Below are 15,505 nucleotides of genomic sequence, written 5' to 3'. Positions count from 1 at the left end.
AGAGATAAAACCAAGGATATACGCCAGAGCTAGGGCATTGGACCTTGGAGAAGAGTTTCTATGTTCCAGGATCAGTCAGGAATAGAGTGCAAGCCGCCTGTACTGCAAGTCCTGTGTTTAACACTCTGAAGTCACCTTGCTATACATATATTGCCTGCATCAACTGTATTGAAAATCAACTGTCTTCAAAGGAACTGCGCTTCCGTCAATGTCCCTATATGATGACTACTAAAGTTTAAATTCTGTTTTAACATCACGTGGTTCCTCAGTTATTCCTGCTATCAGCAAACGGCGTGCCACCGTTTAATTGGCACTGGCGTCACGAACATTTCTCATCATCACCTGCCCTTGCAAAGAGTCAGCCGTCTCAGGTTAGTGTCTATTGCACTACAACACCCAGGAACATTTCTACACCTAACTTGAGTACGCTGCAGATGGACGTAGCGCTTAAAGGGGAACTCCACCATGAAGCTTCCATCGCCATTACCTGGCATTCTGCCGCTCTTGTGAACTTTCTGCATGATCTTGTGGGCAGCAGATGACTTTAGGCTGTATCCGACAACATCTGTGATGTTAAACTTATCCAAGCGCCCGAGGTCGGCGGCCGGCGACAGATATGGCATCCTTGTATCCTCCAGGCTGTAAGTGAAGAAAAACAAGAGCAGCACAAGCACCAAGTGCTGGAGCCATTCCTGTCCCGGGAGAGAGGAGATCATCAGTGGCTATAGGGATGATACATCTACTAATGTACACTGCCTGCCACTTCTGCATGCGCTGTCCTGTTTCTGCCTGTGTGTGTCAGTCTTCACCGTTATTCTAACATTCTACTCATGAATACAAAGGGTGCTGCAAATGAGAGAGTTGTTGGTAATGTGTACCCATGACATATAAGGGCTCATGCACACAGGTTTTTTTGGTCAGCATTTTTTACGGGTCGGATGCAGGCCCATTCACTTTAATGGGGACATATGTGCTGTCCGCATCCGTGGCCTCGCATTAAAATATAGAGCATGCCCTAATCCTGACAAGGATAGAACTGTTCTATTAGGGGCCGGCCGTTCAGTTCGACAAAATGCGAAATGTACACAGCCGGTATCCGAAGGCTGTGATTATCATCAGAACCAACGCTTCATCTGGGGCTGCGATCTATGGGGGTCCTGGGATGGATCTGTAGGGTTCAGCATGCACCCGGGCACAGCTCAGAAATGTCCAGGTCATGCCACCTCAGGGTAGGAAATCTCTTAATTCTGCTGACTACACAACAAATCTGCTGCACCCGTTTACACACAGACAGCGGCCGCATTGTGCCCCCAGAGCCTGACGACTTGCCAGAACCGTATGCCACTTCCTCCTCCATTTCAGCAGAAGATTCTTCCAAAGAAGAGCAAAGGTCTGCGACCACAGGCTGACGTCTCTCCGCATCTCCACGCTCATCTAGAAAAAAACATGTTAAAGGATTACTCCATCCACAATGCCGACAACCTGCCCCCACATCATGTCTGAGAGGTTGTCACAGCCCCGCCCCCTGCTGATGACATCACTGATACTGTATAATGACATGTGATCCACACTCTTTATACTACAGGAACATCTATTCATCTATTACTGCTGACAACCTGCCTGATCATGTTTGACAGATTGTCAAGGGTGTCAGGGGCTGATTTTATTTTCTGCTCTGCAAGTCCAAAACCAGGAGACCACATGTAACACATCTTCCGGGGGCCTCTTGTCCCCTCTTGCCCATATTGCCGAGGGCTCCTCTTCCTTCTGCAGCATGGTGAAGTAGGAGAGACCCGGGCTGGGGTCATCTCAGCACCCTCTGACCAGCAGGGTTACACCCTCCCTCCCTAACATAGAAGAAGAAGATTGTGGTACCAGGCCTGGGGGGGTTAATCTGGTCGAGCAGGATGCAAAGATGAGGATGATGAGGGGCTTCGCCTGCACATGGTCTTGTTAGGGTCTCACAATCCCCCTCCACACCTCCAGACATTCACATGTATGAGCTCCGCCCACAGCAAAATCCAATCAGGACAGACCCCCCCCCAACAAGGCAGTGGTGGGCTTAGGACATGACAGGGGGCCCACATGAGGGAGCTGCATGATCCCATAATGTGAACTGCGGCCAGATCTGTGTGGTCATCAGGACAGATGTTCATAGCAGACCTCGCCCAGTAAAGTAAAGAGATGGTCCTGAGGGCTTACAAGATGGAGGGAGAACTTCTTATGTTTGAGGCCTTTTCCTCAACTCTGAAAAGTGAAGCCACTATAACCTGATCTGTCGGCGCCACTATGACCTCCATATCCAGTCCCTGCTTCTTCATCCGAGTACACTGAAGGTGACCACAAGAACCATATTCTGTGAAGACCCTGAGGAGGCTGGAGGACATGCCGGCGTCTGCCCTGGGGATGTTTATTCTCGTCGTGTTCTCCACACAACTGTCCTGTGCTGAACCCTAAATTTAATGTCCTCACTGGTTTTTCTCCATATTCAGGACTGGTTTTCTTCCCCTTCCATGGATTCTCAGTCACCAAGATGCCTAATACCTCGTGACAGTGGAGATATCTCGCTCCTTTGCATAACTTCTACCCCAATACCACTTTCAACAGCTCAGATACACCCGAAACTACACAACCCACATCAGGAGCCATTAGCTGCAATGTAGTGGGAAGAACACTGAACCCACGAGTTAGATTCCTGCAGGGGACATATTGGTGTGAGCGTGACTTGGGTTAGATGACTGCTTCTGGAAGTGGGGTGACCGACCTGTTCTGACGGTCCTTAGCTTTCACACCTTCTCAGACCCCCAGTGGTCTATTTTCATACTCTGATGTAACCATACAGTTGACACATCAATCATGACGACAGGTACATAGGTGTCAGTCAAAGCCGGGGGTCACCCTCATACGGTACCTGTCCATGTCGGAGTGTTTTTGGCATTTTCTGTCCACACACTGGTCCAATCATACTGACGACCATGTACAGCACTTGGCTGAATTCGCCCTGAAGTAACCACCAGGGCCGTAGCTATAGGGGGTGCAGGGGTAGCAGTCGGTACCGGGCTAGGGGACAGAGGGGGTCCAAAGACCCTTGTGCCGCATAAGAAGACACAAGTATTATAGAAAAGGCATGCTGGTCAAGTTACACCTCTGGCTGGAGGGAAGGGGTTAGGTCAAGAATTTGGCAATAGGGGGGGGGGGGGTGCCGTTTCAATTTTTGCTTCTGGAAACACGAAGCCTATGTGCTTCCCAGTTCCTGGCCACAAAGCACTGAGGGAGGGGGGCCCAAGCTGGACTCTTGCACCAGGGCCCATGAGCCTTTAGCTACCCGTATGTTCCTGTGACAGACAATAATGTTAGGTCAATAGTGATGAGCAAATCAATTTGTTTAAAAATCAGCATCTCTGAGCAGCGATGGGCTGTCACCCCTGCTCAACACTCCCCCATGATTCGTGGTAACGAATCGCATGTTTTCCTAAAATGGCTGCTGCGCGTGTTAGGACATGGGGAAAGGAACTCTGGGAAGGCGGGATCACCCATAATGCCATGCATGCAGCCAATCAGCAGCCAGCCAGCCCTGTGATGTCACAGCCCTATAAATAGCGTCAGCCAATTTGGATTCTGCCATTTTCCAGTCTACTAGGTGCAGGGAGAGACGTCAGCAGGCGTATTCTGACTCAGATTGTTGTAATAGCGACTTATCCCTAGTGAGACCTCTATGCCTGGCCTGTAGGAGCCGATATAATCAATGCGGACAATCCTTATCAGATAGCTTGAACTCACCAACACCGAGTTTATCTAAGAAAGTTGCTCTAAAAAACGAATTACACGTTCAGTGAAAGATTATTCAAGGTGTAGGGAAAGGATAGGGAGGAATCATTCCACAGCATTTCTGTAGAACAGGGTTCAGTAGGGGAGGTTACAGCCTGGGGAATAGGAGCAATCCTATTACACCTTGCTGCACTGACTGCGGATCCAAAGTGCCATTATACAGTTCTGTAATTCCAGCAAACCATTCTTGTTATTGGGGTGCAAGTTCTGTGTGATGCAGCCATTACCAGGGGTTATTACAAGGAAATATTTCTACGTCTTATTTGCCCTTGTGCGGTGAAGTTATATGTTCTAAAGCATTTTTTGGCTTGTACTAGTGGGGAAAAAAGGGGCTTATTAGCCGTTGTGTGGTGAAGTGTGAAAATTATGGCCCTTTTTGTCGTGTATTAGTGGCAAAAGAAAAATATATTTACCGTTCAGCTGTGCAGTTATACAGTCAGGTCTATAAATATTGGGACATGGACACAATTCTAACATTTTTGGCTCTATACACCACCACAATGGATTTGAAATGAAACGAACAAGATGTGCTTTACCTGCAGACTGTCAGCTGTAATTTGAGGGGATTTACATCCAAATCAGGTGAACGGTGCAGGAATTACAGCAGTTTGAATATGTGCCTCCCACTTGTTAAGGGACCAAAAGTAATGGGACAATTGTCTTCTCAGCTGTTCCATGGCCAGGTGTGTGTTATTCCCTCATTATCCCAATTACAATGAGCAGATAAAAGGTCCAGAGGTCATTTCCAGTCGCTATTTGCATTTGGAATCTGTTGCTGTCAACTCTCAAGATGAGATCCAACGGGCTGTCACTATCAGTGAAGCCATCATTAGGCTGAAAAAAACACAACAAACCCATCAGAGAGATAGCAAAAACATTAGGCGTGGCCAAAACAACGGTTTGGAACATTCTTAAAAAGAAGGAACGCACCGGTGAGCTCAGAAACACCAAAAGACCCGGAAGACCACAGAAAACAACTGTGGTGGATGACCGAAGAATTCTTTCCCTGGTGAAGAAAACACCCTTCACAACAGTTGGCCAGATCAAAAACACTCTCCAGGAGGTAGGTGTAAGTGTGTCAAAGTCAACAATCAAGAGAAGACTTCACCAGTGAATACAGAGGGTTCACCACAAGATGTAAACCATTGGTGAGCCTCAAAAACAGGAAGGCCAGATTAGAGTTTGCCAAACAACATCTAAAAAAGCCTTCACAGTTCTGGAACAACATCCTATGGACAGATGAGACCAAGATCAACTTGTACCAGAGTGATGGGAAGAGAAGAGTATGGAGAAGGAAAGGAACTGCTCATGATCCTAAGCATACCACCTCATCAGTGAAGCATGGTGGTGGTAGTGTCATGGCGTGGGCATGTATGGCTGCCAATGGAAATGATTCTCTTGTATTTATTGATGATGTGACTGCTGACAAAAGCAGCAGGATGAATTCTGAAGTGTTTCGGACAATATTATCTGCTCATATTCAGCCAAATGCTTCAGAACTCATTGGACGGCTCTTCACAGTGCAGATGGACAATGACCCAAAGCATACTGCAAAAGCAACCAAAGAGTTTTTTAGGGGAAAGAAGTGGAATGTTATGCAATGGCCAAGTCAATCACCTGACCTGAATCCGATTGAGCATGCATTTCACTTGCTGAAGACAAAACTGAAGGGAAATGCACCAAGAACAAGCAGGAACTGAAGACAGAGCTGGCAGAGCATCACCAGGGATGAAACCCGGCGTCTGGTGATGTCTATGCGTTCCACACTTCAGGCTGTAATTGACTGCAAAGGATTTGCAGCCAAGTATCAAAAAGTAAAAAGTTTGATATATGATTATTATTATGTCCCATTAATTTTGGTCCCTTAACAAGTGAAAGGCACATATGCAAACTGTTATAATTCCTACACCGTTCACCTGATTTGCATGTAAATACCCTCAAATGAAAGCTGATAGTCTTCAGTTAAAGCACATCTAGTTCGTTTCATTTCAAATCCATTGTGGTGACGTATAGAGCCAAAAATGTTAGAATTGTGTCGATGTCCCAATATTTATGGACCTGACTGTATGTTCTAAAGCCCTTTTTGGCATGTATTAATGGCAAAAAATATATATATTTGCCTTTCATCGGTGCAGTTATATGTTCTAAAGCCTTTTGTGGCGTGTATTAGTGGGGAAAAAAGAGCTTATTAGCTGCTGTGTGGTAAAGTGTCACCGCCAGTTCTGTGAGAAGGTCTGTTAGACGTTCTTCTCTACCTCTTGCATGAGGTTCATTGTTTTGGTTTCACTTTGTCATCTCCTTTCCTTCTCCCAGCTGTCACCTATTTACACTAATTGCCTCCCTTTATATTCCCTCCCATACTGCCTCACTTTGCGGTTTATACTTCTGAGTTGTTCACTGCTGGAGGCTCCTACTGCTGATTCCTCAGATAAGTCCTTTTCCTTTATTTGTGTTTCCTTACTGGCTTGATTCTAGGTGACCCTGACTCCGTCCGTATTAAGTGCAGGGAGCCGGTGGTCGTGTCCCCTCACTATTATAGGGTTTTCAGGTGTCACACAGTATAAGGTACGAGGGCATGCAATTGTCTACCATAAAGACCTTTGCTTGGGCATAGCAGTCAGGGAGAGCTCTAGGGGTTTTATAGGGCTCACCCATATGCTCCTTAGTTAGTGATCAATTATCAATAGTGATAATTTCCTTTTTATTTATTTATTTGATTTAACAGTATGTCAGACAGAGAAATGCCAGGGGCTGCACAGGGGAGTGGCAGAGGCCTAAATGTTTCTGGAGCAGGCACAGGTTGCAGCAGAATAAGGGGGCGTGGCTGCAGGAGTCACAGCAAGAGGCTCAAGCTCCCGGTGTCATCTAGACGTTGTGTCTCGACCATAAACCCAGCGGTTCTTGAATGGTTGACTCGGTCATCTACTTCGTCCCAAGTGACATCAAACACCCCCAGCCAAGAGTCGGTGGGTTCGTCAGACACAACCCTTAGTTGGCATGGCCCGGGAGCAGGCCCTGTTCCCTCAGCCAGAGAAGTATTACATGCTGTGGGCTTAGATCCACTATACAGCCAAGACAAGCTACTAGAGGACAGTCAGCAGCTACTGGTAAGCCAAGATGTGGAGGAGACATTCGCCGCTTCCTCCGGTAGGCGGGCAAGTAGTGATGATCAGAGTGGCGTGCGAGGTGGTGTTGCGAGCAGTCAGGCTCCTGACCCAGAGATGGTTGAGAAAGACATCAGTGACGTGCAGACAGTACTCGATGATGATGATGTAGCTGATCGCACTTGGGAGCCGGGTGAATTAGGGGCTTCATCATCATCGGGAGAAGAGTGTGGCAGCTTGCCCATGAGGCAGCAGCAGAGCCACAAAGTCGCTAGCGTGGCCGGGAGTCTGTAGGGTGGCAGCAGTGGGAGGTCGGAAGCCAAACGTGCCTGGGTTAGACCACCCATTTTGCAGGAGCCTACCTGCCCGGAAAGTAGTGGTGCAGGGGTTCACGGAAGCAGCAGCAATAGCAGTCAGTCAGTGCAGAGTGTTGGGGGTAAAATCACCTACTCGGAGGTGTGGCAGTTTTTTGTTAAGCCGCCAGAGGAGGTGAACATGGCCATTTGTAGAATCTGTGGGCAGAAGGTGAAGCGTGGCCAGGGTGCAAATGTTGGCACCACGGCACTGCGTCAACATATGCAGCATCACCATAAAGTGGCTTGGGAGAACTATGGCTCCAATGTGGTGGTCCAGCCTGCTGCAGCAACCGCTGCATCATCCAGTGGCACGCACCCGAATTCAGGCAGTCAGGGCTTCACCACCTCAGCCGAAGGGAGCTATCTGTCCTTCCCATCATCTGCTGGTCCTGATGCTCCTGCTCCTCCTCGTCAGTCATTCGTCAGCAATCGATCACCAAAGTGATTGCCAAGAGACAACAGTATGCGTGCACTCATCCAACGGTGCTGAAGCTGAACGTGCTCCTGGCCATGTTGCTGGTGCTGCAGTCCCTCCCTTTCCAAGTGGTGGACTCTGCACTTTTCAGAGAACTGATGGCTTGTGCCGAGCCGAGATGGAGAGTCCCAAGCCGTCATTTCTTTAACAAAAAGGCAGTACCAGCCCTGCACACACATGTAGAACAGAAGGTGGGCCAGTCCCTGAGCCTGCCAGTGTCTGCCAAAGTGCACGTCAGTGCCGACGTGTGGAGCTGTAACTATGGTCAGGGACAATACACTGTGTACAGAATTATTAGGCAAATGAGTATTTTGACCACATCATCCTCTTTATGCATGTTGTCTTACTCCAAGCTGTATAGGCTCGAAAGCCTACTACCAATTAAGCATATTAGGTGATGTGCTTCTCTGTAATGAGAAGGGGTGTGGTCTAATGACATCAACACCCTATATTAGGTGTGCATAATTATTAGGCAACTTCCTTTCCTTTGGCAAAATGGGTCAAAAGAAGGACTTGACAGGCTCAGAAAAGTCAAAAATAGTGAGATATCTTGCAGAGGGATGCAGCACTCTTAAAATTGCAAAGCTTCTGAAGCGTGATCATCGAACAATCAAGCGTTTCATTCAAAATAGTCAACAGGGTCGCAAGAAGCGTGTGGAAAAACCAAAGCGCAAAATAACTGCCCATGAACTGAGAAAAGTCAAGCGTGCAGCTGCCAAGATGCCACTTGCCACCAGTTTGGCCATATTTCAGAGCTGCAACATCACTGGAGTGCCCAAAAGCACAAGGTGTGCAATACTCAGAGACATGGCCAAGGTAAGAAAGGCTGAAAGACGACCACCACTGAACAAGACACACAAGCTGAAACGTCAAGACTGGGCCAAAAAATATCTCAAGACTGATTTTCTAAGGTTTTATGGACTGATGAAATGAGAGTGAGTCTTGATGGGCCAGATGGATGGGCCCGTGGCTGGATTGGTAAAGGGCAGAGAGCTCCAGTCCGACTCAGACGCCAGCAAGGTGGAGGTGGAGTACTGGTTTGGGCTGGTATCGTCAAAGATGAGCTTGTGGGGCCTTTTCGGGTTGAGGATGGAGTCAAGCTCAACTCCCAGTCCTACTGCCAGTTTCTGGAAGACACCTTCTTCAAGCAGTGGTACAGGAAGAAGTCTGCATCCTTCAAGAAAAACATGATTTTCATGCAGGACAATGCTCCATCACACGCGTCCAAGTACTCCACAGCGTGGCTGGCAAGAAAGGGTATAAAAGAAGAAAATCTAATGACATGGCCTCCTTGTTCACCTGATCTGAACCCCATTGAGAACCTGTGGTCCATCATCAAATGTGAGATTTACAAGGAGGGTAAACAGTACACCTCTCTGAACAGTGTCTGGGAGGCTGTGGTTGCTGCTGCACGCAATGTTGATGGTGAACAGATCAAAACACTGACAGAATCCATGGATGGCAGGCTTTTGAGTGTCCTTGCAAAGAAAGGTGGCTATATTGGTCACTGATTTGTTTTTGTTTTGTTTTTGAATGTCAGAAATGTATATTTGTGAATGTTGAGATGTTATATTGGTTTCACTGGTAAAAATAAATAATTGAAATGGGTATATATTTTGTTTTTTGTTAAGTTGCCTAATAATTATGCACAGTAATAGTCACCTGCACACACAGATATCCCCCTAAAATAGCTAAAACTAAAAACAAACTAAAAACTACTTCCAAAAATATTCAGCTTTGATATTAATGAGTTTTTTGGGTTCATTGAGAACACAAAAATACAACTTGCCTAATAATTCTGCACTCCCTGTACATGTCCTTTACGGCCCACTGGGTGAATGTGGTTCCTGCACAGCCACACCAGCAACTTGGCCAGGTGACGCCGCTTCCACCTCCAGGTTCTCACGCCGTTGGTCCTGCAACAATCTCCACCTCTGCCTCCTCATCCTCCACCATGTCCTCATCCTCCACTGCAGGGACAATTCACAGTGCTCCTCCAGCATACCACATGTGCAGGGCATGGCGGTGTCACGCTGTTCTGCACCTCGTATGCCTGGACGAACTGAGTCACACAGGGGAGGAACTGCTCCGTGTCCTTCATTAAGAAATCGAATCCTGGCTTTCTCCGCAACAACTCAAAATCCAAACCATGGTGACCAACAACGGGAAGAACATGGTGCCGGCGCTGCGTCAAGGAGGGCTGAGCCATGCTCCCTGCAAGGCACATGTGTTCAATCTGGTTGTCAAGCGGTTCCTGAAGTCTTCCACCCATCTGCAAGACATCCTAAAAATGGCCAGGAAACTTTGCATGCACTTCAGCCACTCGTACACCGCAAAGCACACCCTCCTTGAGTTGCTGTGAGATTGAGAAACAGCTCCAATTGTTTGAACACTGTTTGTGTGGATTAAGTTAAAGGGGTTCTCCAGGCTTTAAATATTGATGATCTATGGTCTCTCTTTGTGTCAGGCCACAAGTGTTGCTATTGTTACTACAAGGACTCCATTATTAAAAGGGACATTTCACATTTGGGAGATGATAAACACCCCCACAAACTCTATCCAGTTCAGCGTTTTGCTCAGGAGAAGGCACGTGCCACCGGACTAGTAATGGGAGGGGGGATAATATAGAGCATGGTAAGATTGTGAACTGTTGTGTTGTACCGCAGGCCAGCCCGTACTAAGCACCCAACCAATTGTTCTTGTTTGCTTCAGGGTAATAATAAGTACAGCGAGGCAGTTTTAGTTGTGCCCGCCAGTAGATAAATTACCGCAAAATTTCCGTTGGCATCCATCAGGGGGTGCCGTGCTGTGCAACACAGGGGTCTCAGCCTTTGGGCTGGTTGTATGTAAACTTATTTTATGTTCTCAGCATTTGTGGTTGTGTTTATTATCACGTGTTAGTAAAGTTCAGTTTTTGCAAAGCTGGTGTCGGACTTGCTTTCCTCGCTGTATCCTGGGGAGCCCACCCCGGTACACGGCTTACAACTTGGCATAGTCGGCATGATACAGCAACCGTTATGGACAGGAACGTGGCGGGAGACCTTCTCTCTGCGCCAATGGCACTGCTCCAGTGCAAGGCCAGCTTGCCCCCGCCATGCCCGCCCCAGTAGGATACATCCCCGTGGGGGTGCTGTTGCGTCACCTGCCAAAATTCGACAGTAAAAACATGACGTTGCAGAACTGGACTGAAAGGGTGCGAAGTGCGATTAGAATGTGTAACCTGACCCCGAGCTCCGGGCAGAGGTTGCATTTGGGGCTCTAGAGGGTGACGTCAGACAGACAGTGATAGTAAGGCCCGAATCCGAGAGAGACACCCTAGAGAAAATATTCTCCCTGCTGGAGAGAGCCCAGGGGGCGTGCTAAAGTAGTGCAGTTGAGGAGCCACTTCTTCAACCGACCACAGCGAGAGGGCGAGACCCTAATGTAGTACTCCAATGCCCTACAGGAGACGCTAAATTAAATACAGCGGTGAGACCCAGAGGCCAACAGGAGGTGGACCGGTTACTAAGAGACCAGTTCATAGTGGGGCTATCCAACAAGTTCTTAGAGTACAAATTGCAAGAAATGACCCGGACGTCGGCCGACATGACATTCTACAGCGTCTACCTAGCCACCGTGGAGAGAGAGAAAGAAAACATACCTGTGGCGGCGAGAGTAGTGCGTAGCACCCATGCCACAGGGGACCGGTCGAGGTCTAAAGACGCAGAGTCCTTAAAGGATGTGGTCCAGGCCCTGCGGACAGAATTGAGAGAACTTCGGCTGGAAATGTCCCAGATGAAGACAGAATCTCCCCGGCCACCAGAAATAACCCCATCACCCCACGCCACTCAACCAAGGATAACTCAGGTGCGTGGACATGGCAAAAATGGCCCTTCTGCTGGGCTTGTCGACAGTACGGCCATATGGCCAGAGAGTGCCCCGAACAGATGAAGACCGAGCCAACGTTCAACTTCCGACCGCTGCAGTAGCTGGCCGTTCTGCAGCGGTAGATCAGAAGCTAAGCCCTATGTGTGGGGAACACGACCTGTATGCCAGCAGCCCCGTTATGGAAGCCAAGTTGGAAGGCCAGAAGGTACGCTGCCTAGTTGATACAGGGTCAGAGTGCACCCTTATGCCTCTTGAGTTCTTCGAAAGACACTTTGGACAGATGATGGAGCCAGAAGACGGGAGTGTCATCAGGCTGACAGCTGCCAATAACAGAGAGTTGGACGTCCGAGGGATAGTCTGGATGCGGATCTGACTGTTTAGGCAAGACATCGGCAAGAAGGGGGTTGTGCTGGTAGACCATTCGTCCCGGAAAGGAATAGACGTGACACTAGGTATGAATGTGCTGAGAGACCTAGACCATCAACTCTATGCCATAGAAGCGCCAAAGTATTGGCAACGGGCCACCACGCACCGGCCAACCCAGAATGTTTTACAGCAGATGGTGATAAGCTGTAGTCTGCGAAAGAGCAACATGTCCGGTCGGCCCATTGGACACGTTAAGGTGCCGTGGAGGACCTCAGTGAAGATCCCACCTCGACAAGAACAAATATCAACGCTGCCGCTGGGGGCTGGACGACAACTGAATAGACTGGAGGTTCTGATCAAGCCCACTTACCAAGAGGAAACGCAGACTCGCCCACTGATAGCCTGGGCCCTCACTATTGTGAAGGATGGATGTGTGCCTGTACACTGTCTCAATGTTGAAGACTGCGAGTTAACCGTTCCTGGGAATACCTTGCTGGCCAAAGTTTATGTGTCCGAAGGGGACATCCTTCAATGAAGGGGCTTCACGCTACAGCCAGATAGGAGATCAGCCTGGACCTACGCTGTAGAGGTCCATCAAAAGGAGACCCCAATAGCAGAGCACCGATCAGGGAACGTTACCGGCAAATCCCGCTTAAAATGTACCAGGAGGTAAAGGACATGGTGGCCAGCATGTTGGAAAACTAGGTGATCCATGAGAGTCAAAGCCCTTGGGCTGCTCCAGTAGCTTTGGTGCGGATGAAAGATGGGAGTCTCCGGTTTTGCGTGGATTATCAGAAGCTGAATGCCCAGACCGTCCAGGATGCCTACCCCCTTCCGCAAAATGAGGAGTCATTATCCGCTCTGAGTCATGCAAAGTTCTTCTCAACTCTTGACCTGGCCAGTGGGTATTGGCAGGTACCGGTGGGCAAGAGGGACAATGCGAAGACGGCCTTCATCCTACCTATGGGACTCTACCTGTTCAACTGGATGCCATTTGGCCTTTCCAATGCCCCAGCAACATTCCAGCGGTTGATGGAGCACTGTCTGGGAGATCTCAACTTCGAGTCGGTATTAATATACCTGGACGACATAGTACTGTTTGGGGCCTCCTTTGAGGATCACCTTCAAAAGATGTGACACGTCCTAAGATGGCTGCGAGACCATAGGCTCAGGATCAAGCCCAAGTAGTGGCAACTGTTTCGACAGCAGATAGAGTATTTGGGACATTTAGTCGCCCAGGAGGGGGTAAAGCCGGCCCCCAGCAAGGTGGAGGCTGTCCAGAAGTGGCCCAAGCCGAGTACACTACGAGAGGTGTGGGCGTTCGTGGGACTGGCTGGCTACTACAGGAGGTTTATACCCAAATTTGCTAATTTGGTGGGCCCATTAAATGAGTTATTAATGGACACTGCGGGGGGCCCGAAGAATCGTCCCATCAAACGGGGACCCCGGCAACAAGAGGCATTTGAAGCAGTAAAAAAAGCGCTGACCAGTGCCCCGATTCTGACTTATTTGCAGTTCGACACCCCATTCCTGCTATATACTGATGGAAGTCTACATGGTCTGGGGGCCGTCTTATCCCAAGTCCAGGATGGACGTAAGTCATTGCCTATGGCAGCCGGTCTCTGAGGGCGTCAGATCGCAACCCTGACAACTATAGATCCTTTAACCTAGAACTACTGACACTGGTGTGGGACATGACCGAAAGGTACCTGAAAGGTGCAGAGGTGACCGTGATGACGGACAACAATCTATTAGCCCATCTGGGGAATGCCAAGCTTGGTGCGCTTGAGCAGAAGTGGTTGGCTCGCCTTTCTTAGTACCATTACTGCATCAAGTTCCTGTCAGGTAGGGAGAATGGCAATGCTGATGCACTCTCCAGAGTCCCTGTAGGGTTGTTGACTCAGAGTGCTGTCGATTACCCATGTTCCAGGACGTGGCACATTCAAGTGAGGTGGCGTCCGGGATGTCCTTGGAGTTGGGAAAGACGTTGGCTGATTGGGAGAAAGTCCAGAACAGCTGTCCGGACCTATGGAAGGTGAAAGAATGGGTCCGGACCAAGATCTGGCCTCGGCCAGAAGAGCGGGCCCGTCTGACGACAGAGGGCCAAAAGTTGTTGAGGCAGTGGGATAAACTGACTGTTACCCAGGGCCTCCTGTGTCGGACCATATACTTACAATCAGAGTTGCAGTAACGGCGACAGATTGTCACCCCATGTCACCCCTCTCATGGCTGCCCGGGAAGCCCATGAGAGGGGTGCCCATTTTGGGAGCGATAAAACGTTTAAGTAGCTCCAATGGCTGGTATACTGTCCAGATTTGGAAGACATGGTGGCCGAGGCATGTCTTAAGTGTTGGCCCTGCGGGCTGAGTAAGACTACTGAACAGCGAGCTCCTGTCCAGGCCATCCGGACCTCAGCGCCCCTAGAGTACAGATTGGGCACTCTACCTCGGGACACATACGGTTTAGTCATGACAGATCATGAGACCAGACGGCAGAGTCGGCCACTGAAGCGGTCTGCAAACACTTTATACAGGTGTTCGGGTGTCCACGGAGGATACATTCGGATCAGGGGGAATGTTTTCTGGGTACTCTCATGAATGAGCTGTACCAACTGTATGGGATCTAACGTTTTCAAACCACCCAGTATCACCCCTAGGGAAACGGGGCGTGCAAGCGCTTCAATCGCACCTTGCTCCAGATGCTGCAGACTCTGAAGGACAGCCAAAAGGCTTGGTGGCCCAAGTACCTACCTGAACTGATGTGGGCCTATAACAACCAGGTACACAGTACCACCGGGTACTCCCCACATATGCTCATGTTTGGGAGAGCCAGCCGGGAGATTGAGGATCTCCACATGCCCGATCCAATGGAGCCACCACCGAGAAATACCACCGCATGGGTGCAAGAGCACCGCCACTGGCTAAGAGCGATCCACAATGTTGTGGGGGAGCACCTGGGCCAAGTGGTACACCCTAACCAAAGACCAGTGCCCCAGGGGATCAAGTGATGGTCAAAGCCAAACGGCCGTCTGGGAAATTGGATGGGCGGTGGGAGGCGGTGTTCTACACCATTATAAAGGCTCTCTGCAGCAAGGAAATAGACCTTTTTTTAACGCGATTCGCCGTGAATAAATTCGGATCTAACCAAATTTTTTAGAAAAATTCTGCGAACCGGCCGAATAGAATTTTTTAGAAATTTGCTCATCTCTAATTGTGAGCTCCTGGGGACAGCTTGATGTTAATGTCTGTAAAGCACTGCGGAATATGTCAGGACTATATAAGTGAGTGTAATACATAAATAGAGGATGGGGCACTCTATTTATGAGGCATCTCATGGTGACCTCTTACATGGTGTACAGACCTGTCCACAAAGTTTTTGGGGGCAAAAATTTGGATATTTGTTATCCTCCTGTCCAGACACATGAAATGGGGACTATATTGTCATCTGACAAGTGATATCTACTCAAACTTAGCAAAAAATTACTTTCTTGTTTTGGCCACAATGTGGAA

General features: G+C 48.8%; 1 protein-coding gene across 1 annotated transcript in view; it reads right to left on the bottom strand.

Annotated features, from left to right (window-relative positions):
* LOC121004805 (ABC-type organic anion transporter ABCA8-like) overlaps window positions 1–15,505 on the bottom strand; it is a 525,268-nt gene that overhangs the window by 493,446 nt on the left and 16,317 nt on the right. The window contains exons 2-3 of the mRNA XM_040437168.1: window positions 1,330–1,434; window positions 488–692 (exon numbers count right to left, since the gene is read on the bottom strand). Of these exons, the coding sequence (XP_040293102.1) occupies window positions 488–692; window positions 1,330–1,434 (310 nt within the window). The remainder of the gene's footprint in view (window positions 1–487; window positions 693–1,329; window positions 1,435–15,505) is intronic.

Source organism: Bufo bufo, chromosome 6, assembly GCF_905171765.1.
Source record: "Bufo bufo chromosome 6, aBufBuf1.1, whole genome shotgun sequence".
Taxonomy (NCBI): Eukaryota; Metazoa; Chordata; class Amphibia; order Anura; family Bufonidae; genus Bufo; species Bufo bufo.
The sequence above is the reverse complement of the archived record's forward strand: the minus strand, read 5'-3'. Positions and strand labels throughout refer to the sequence as shown.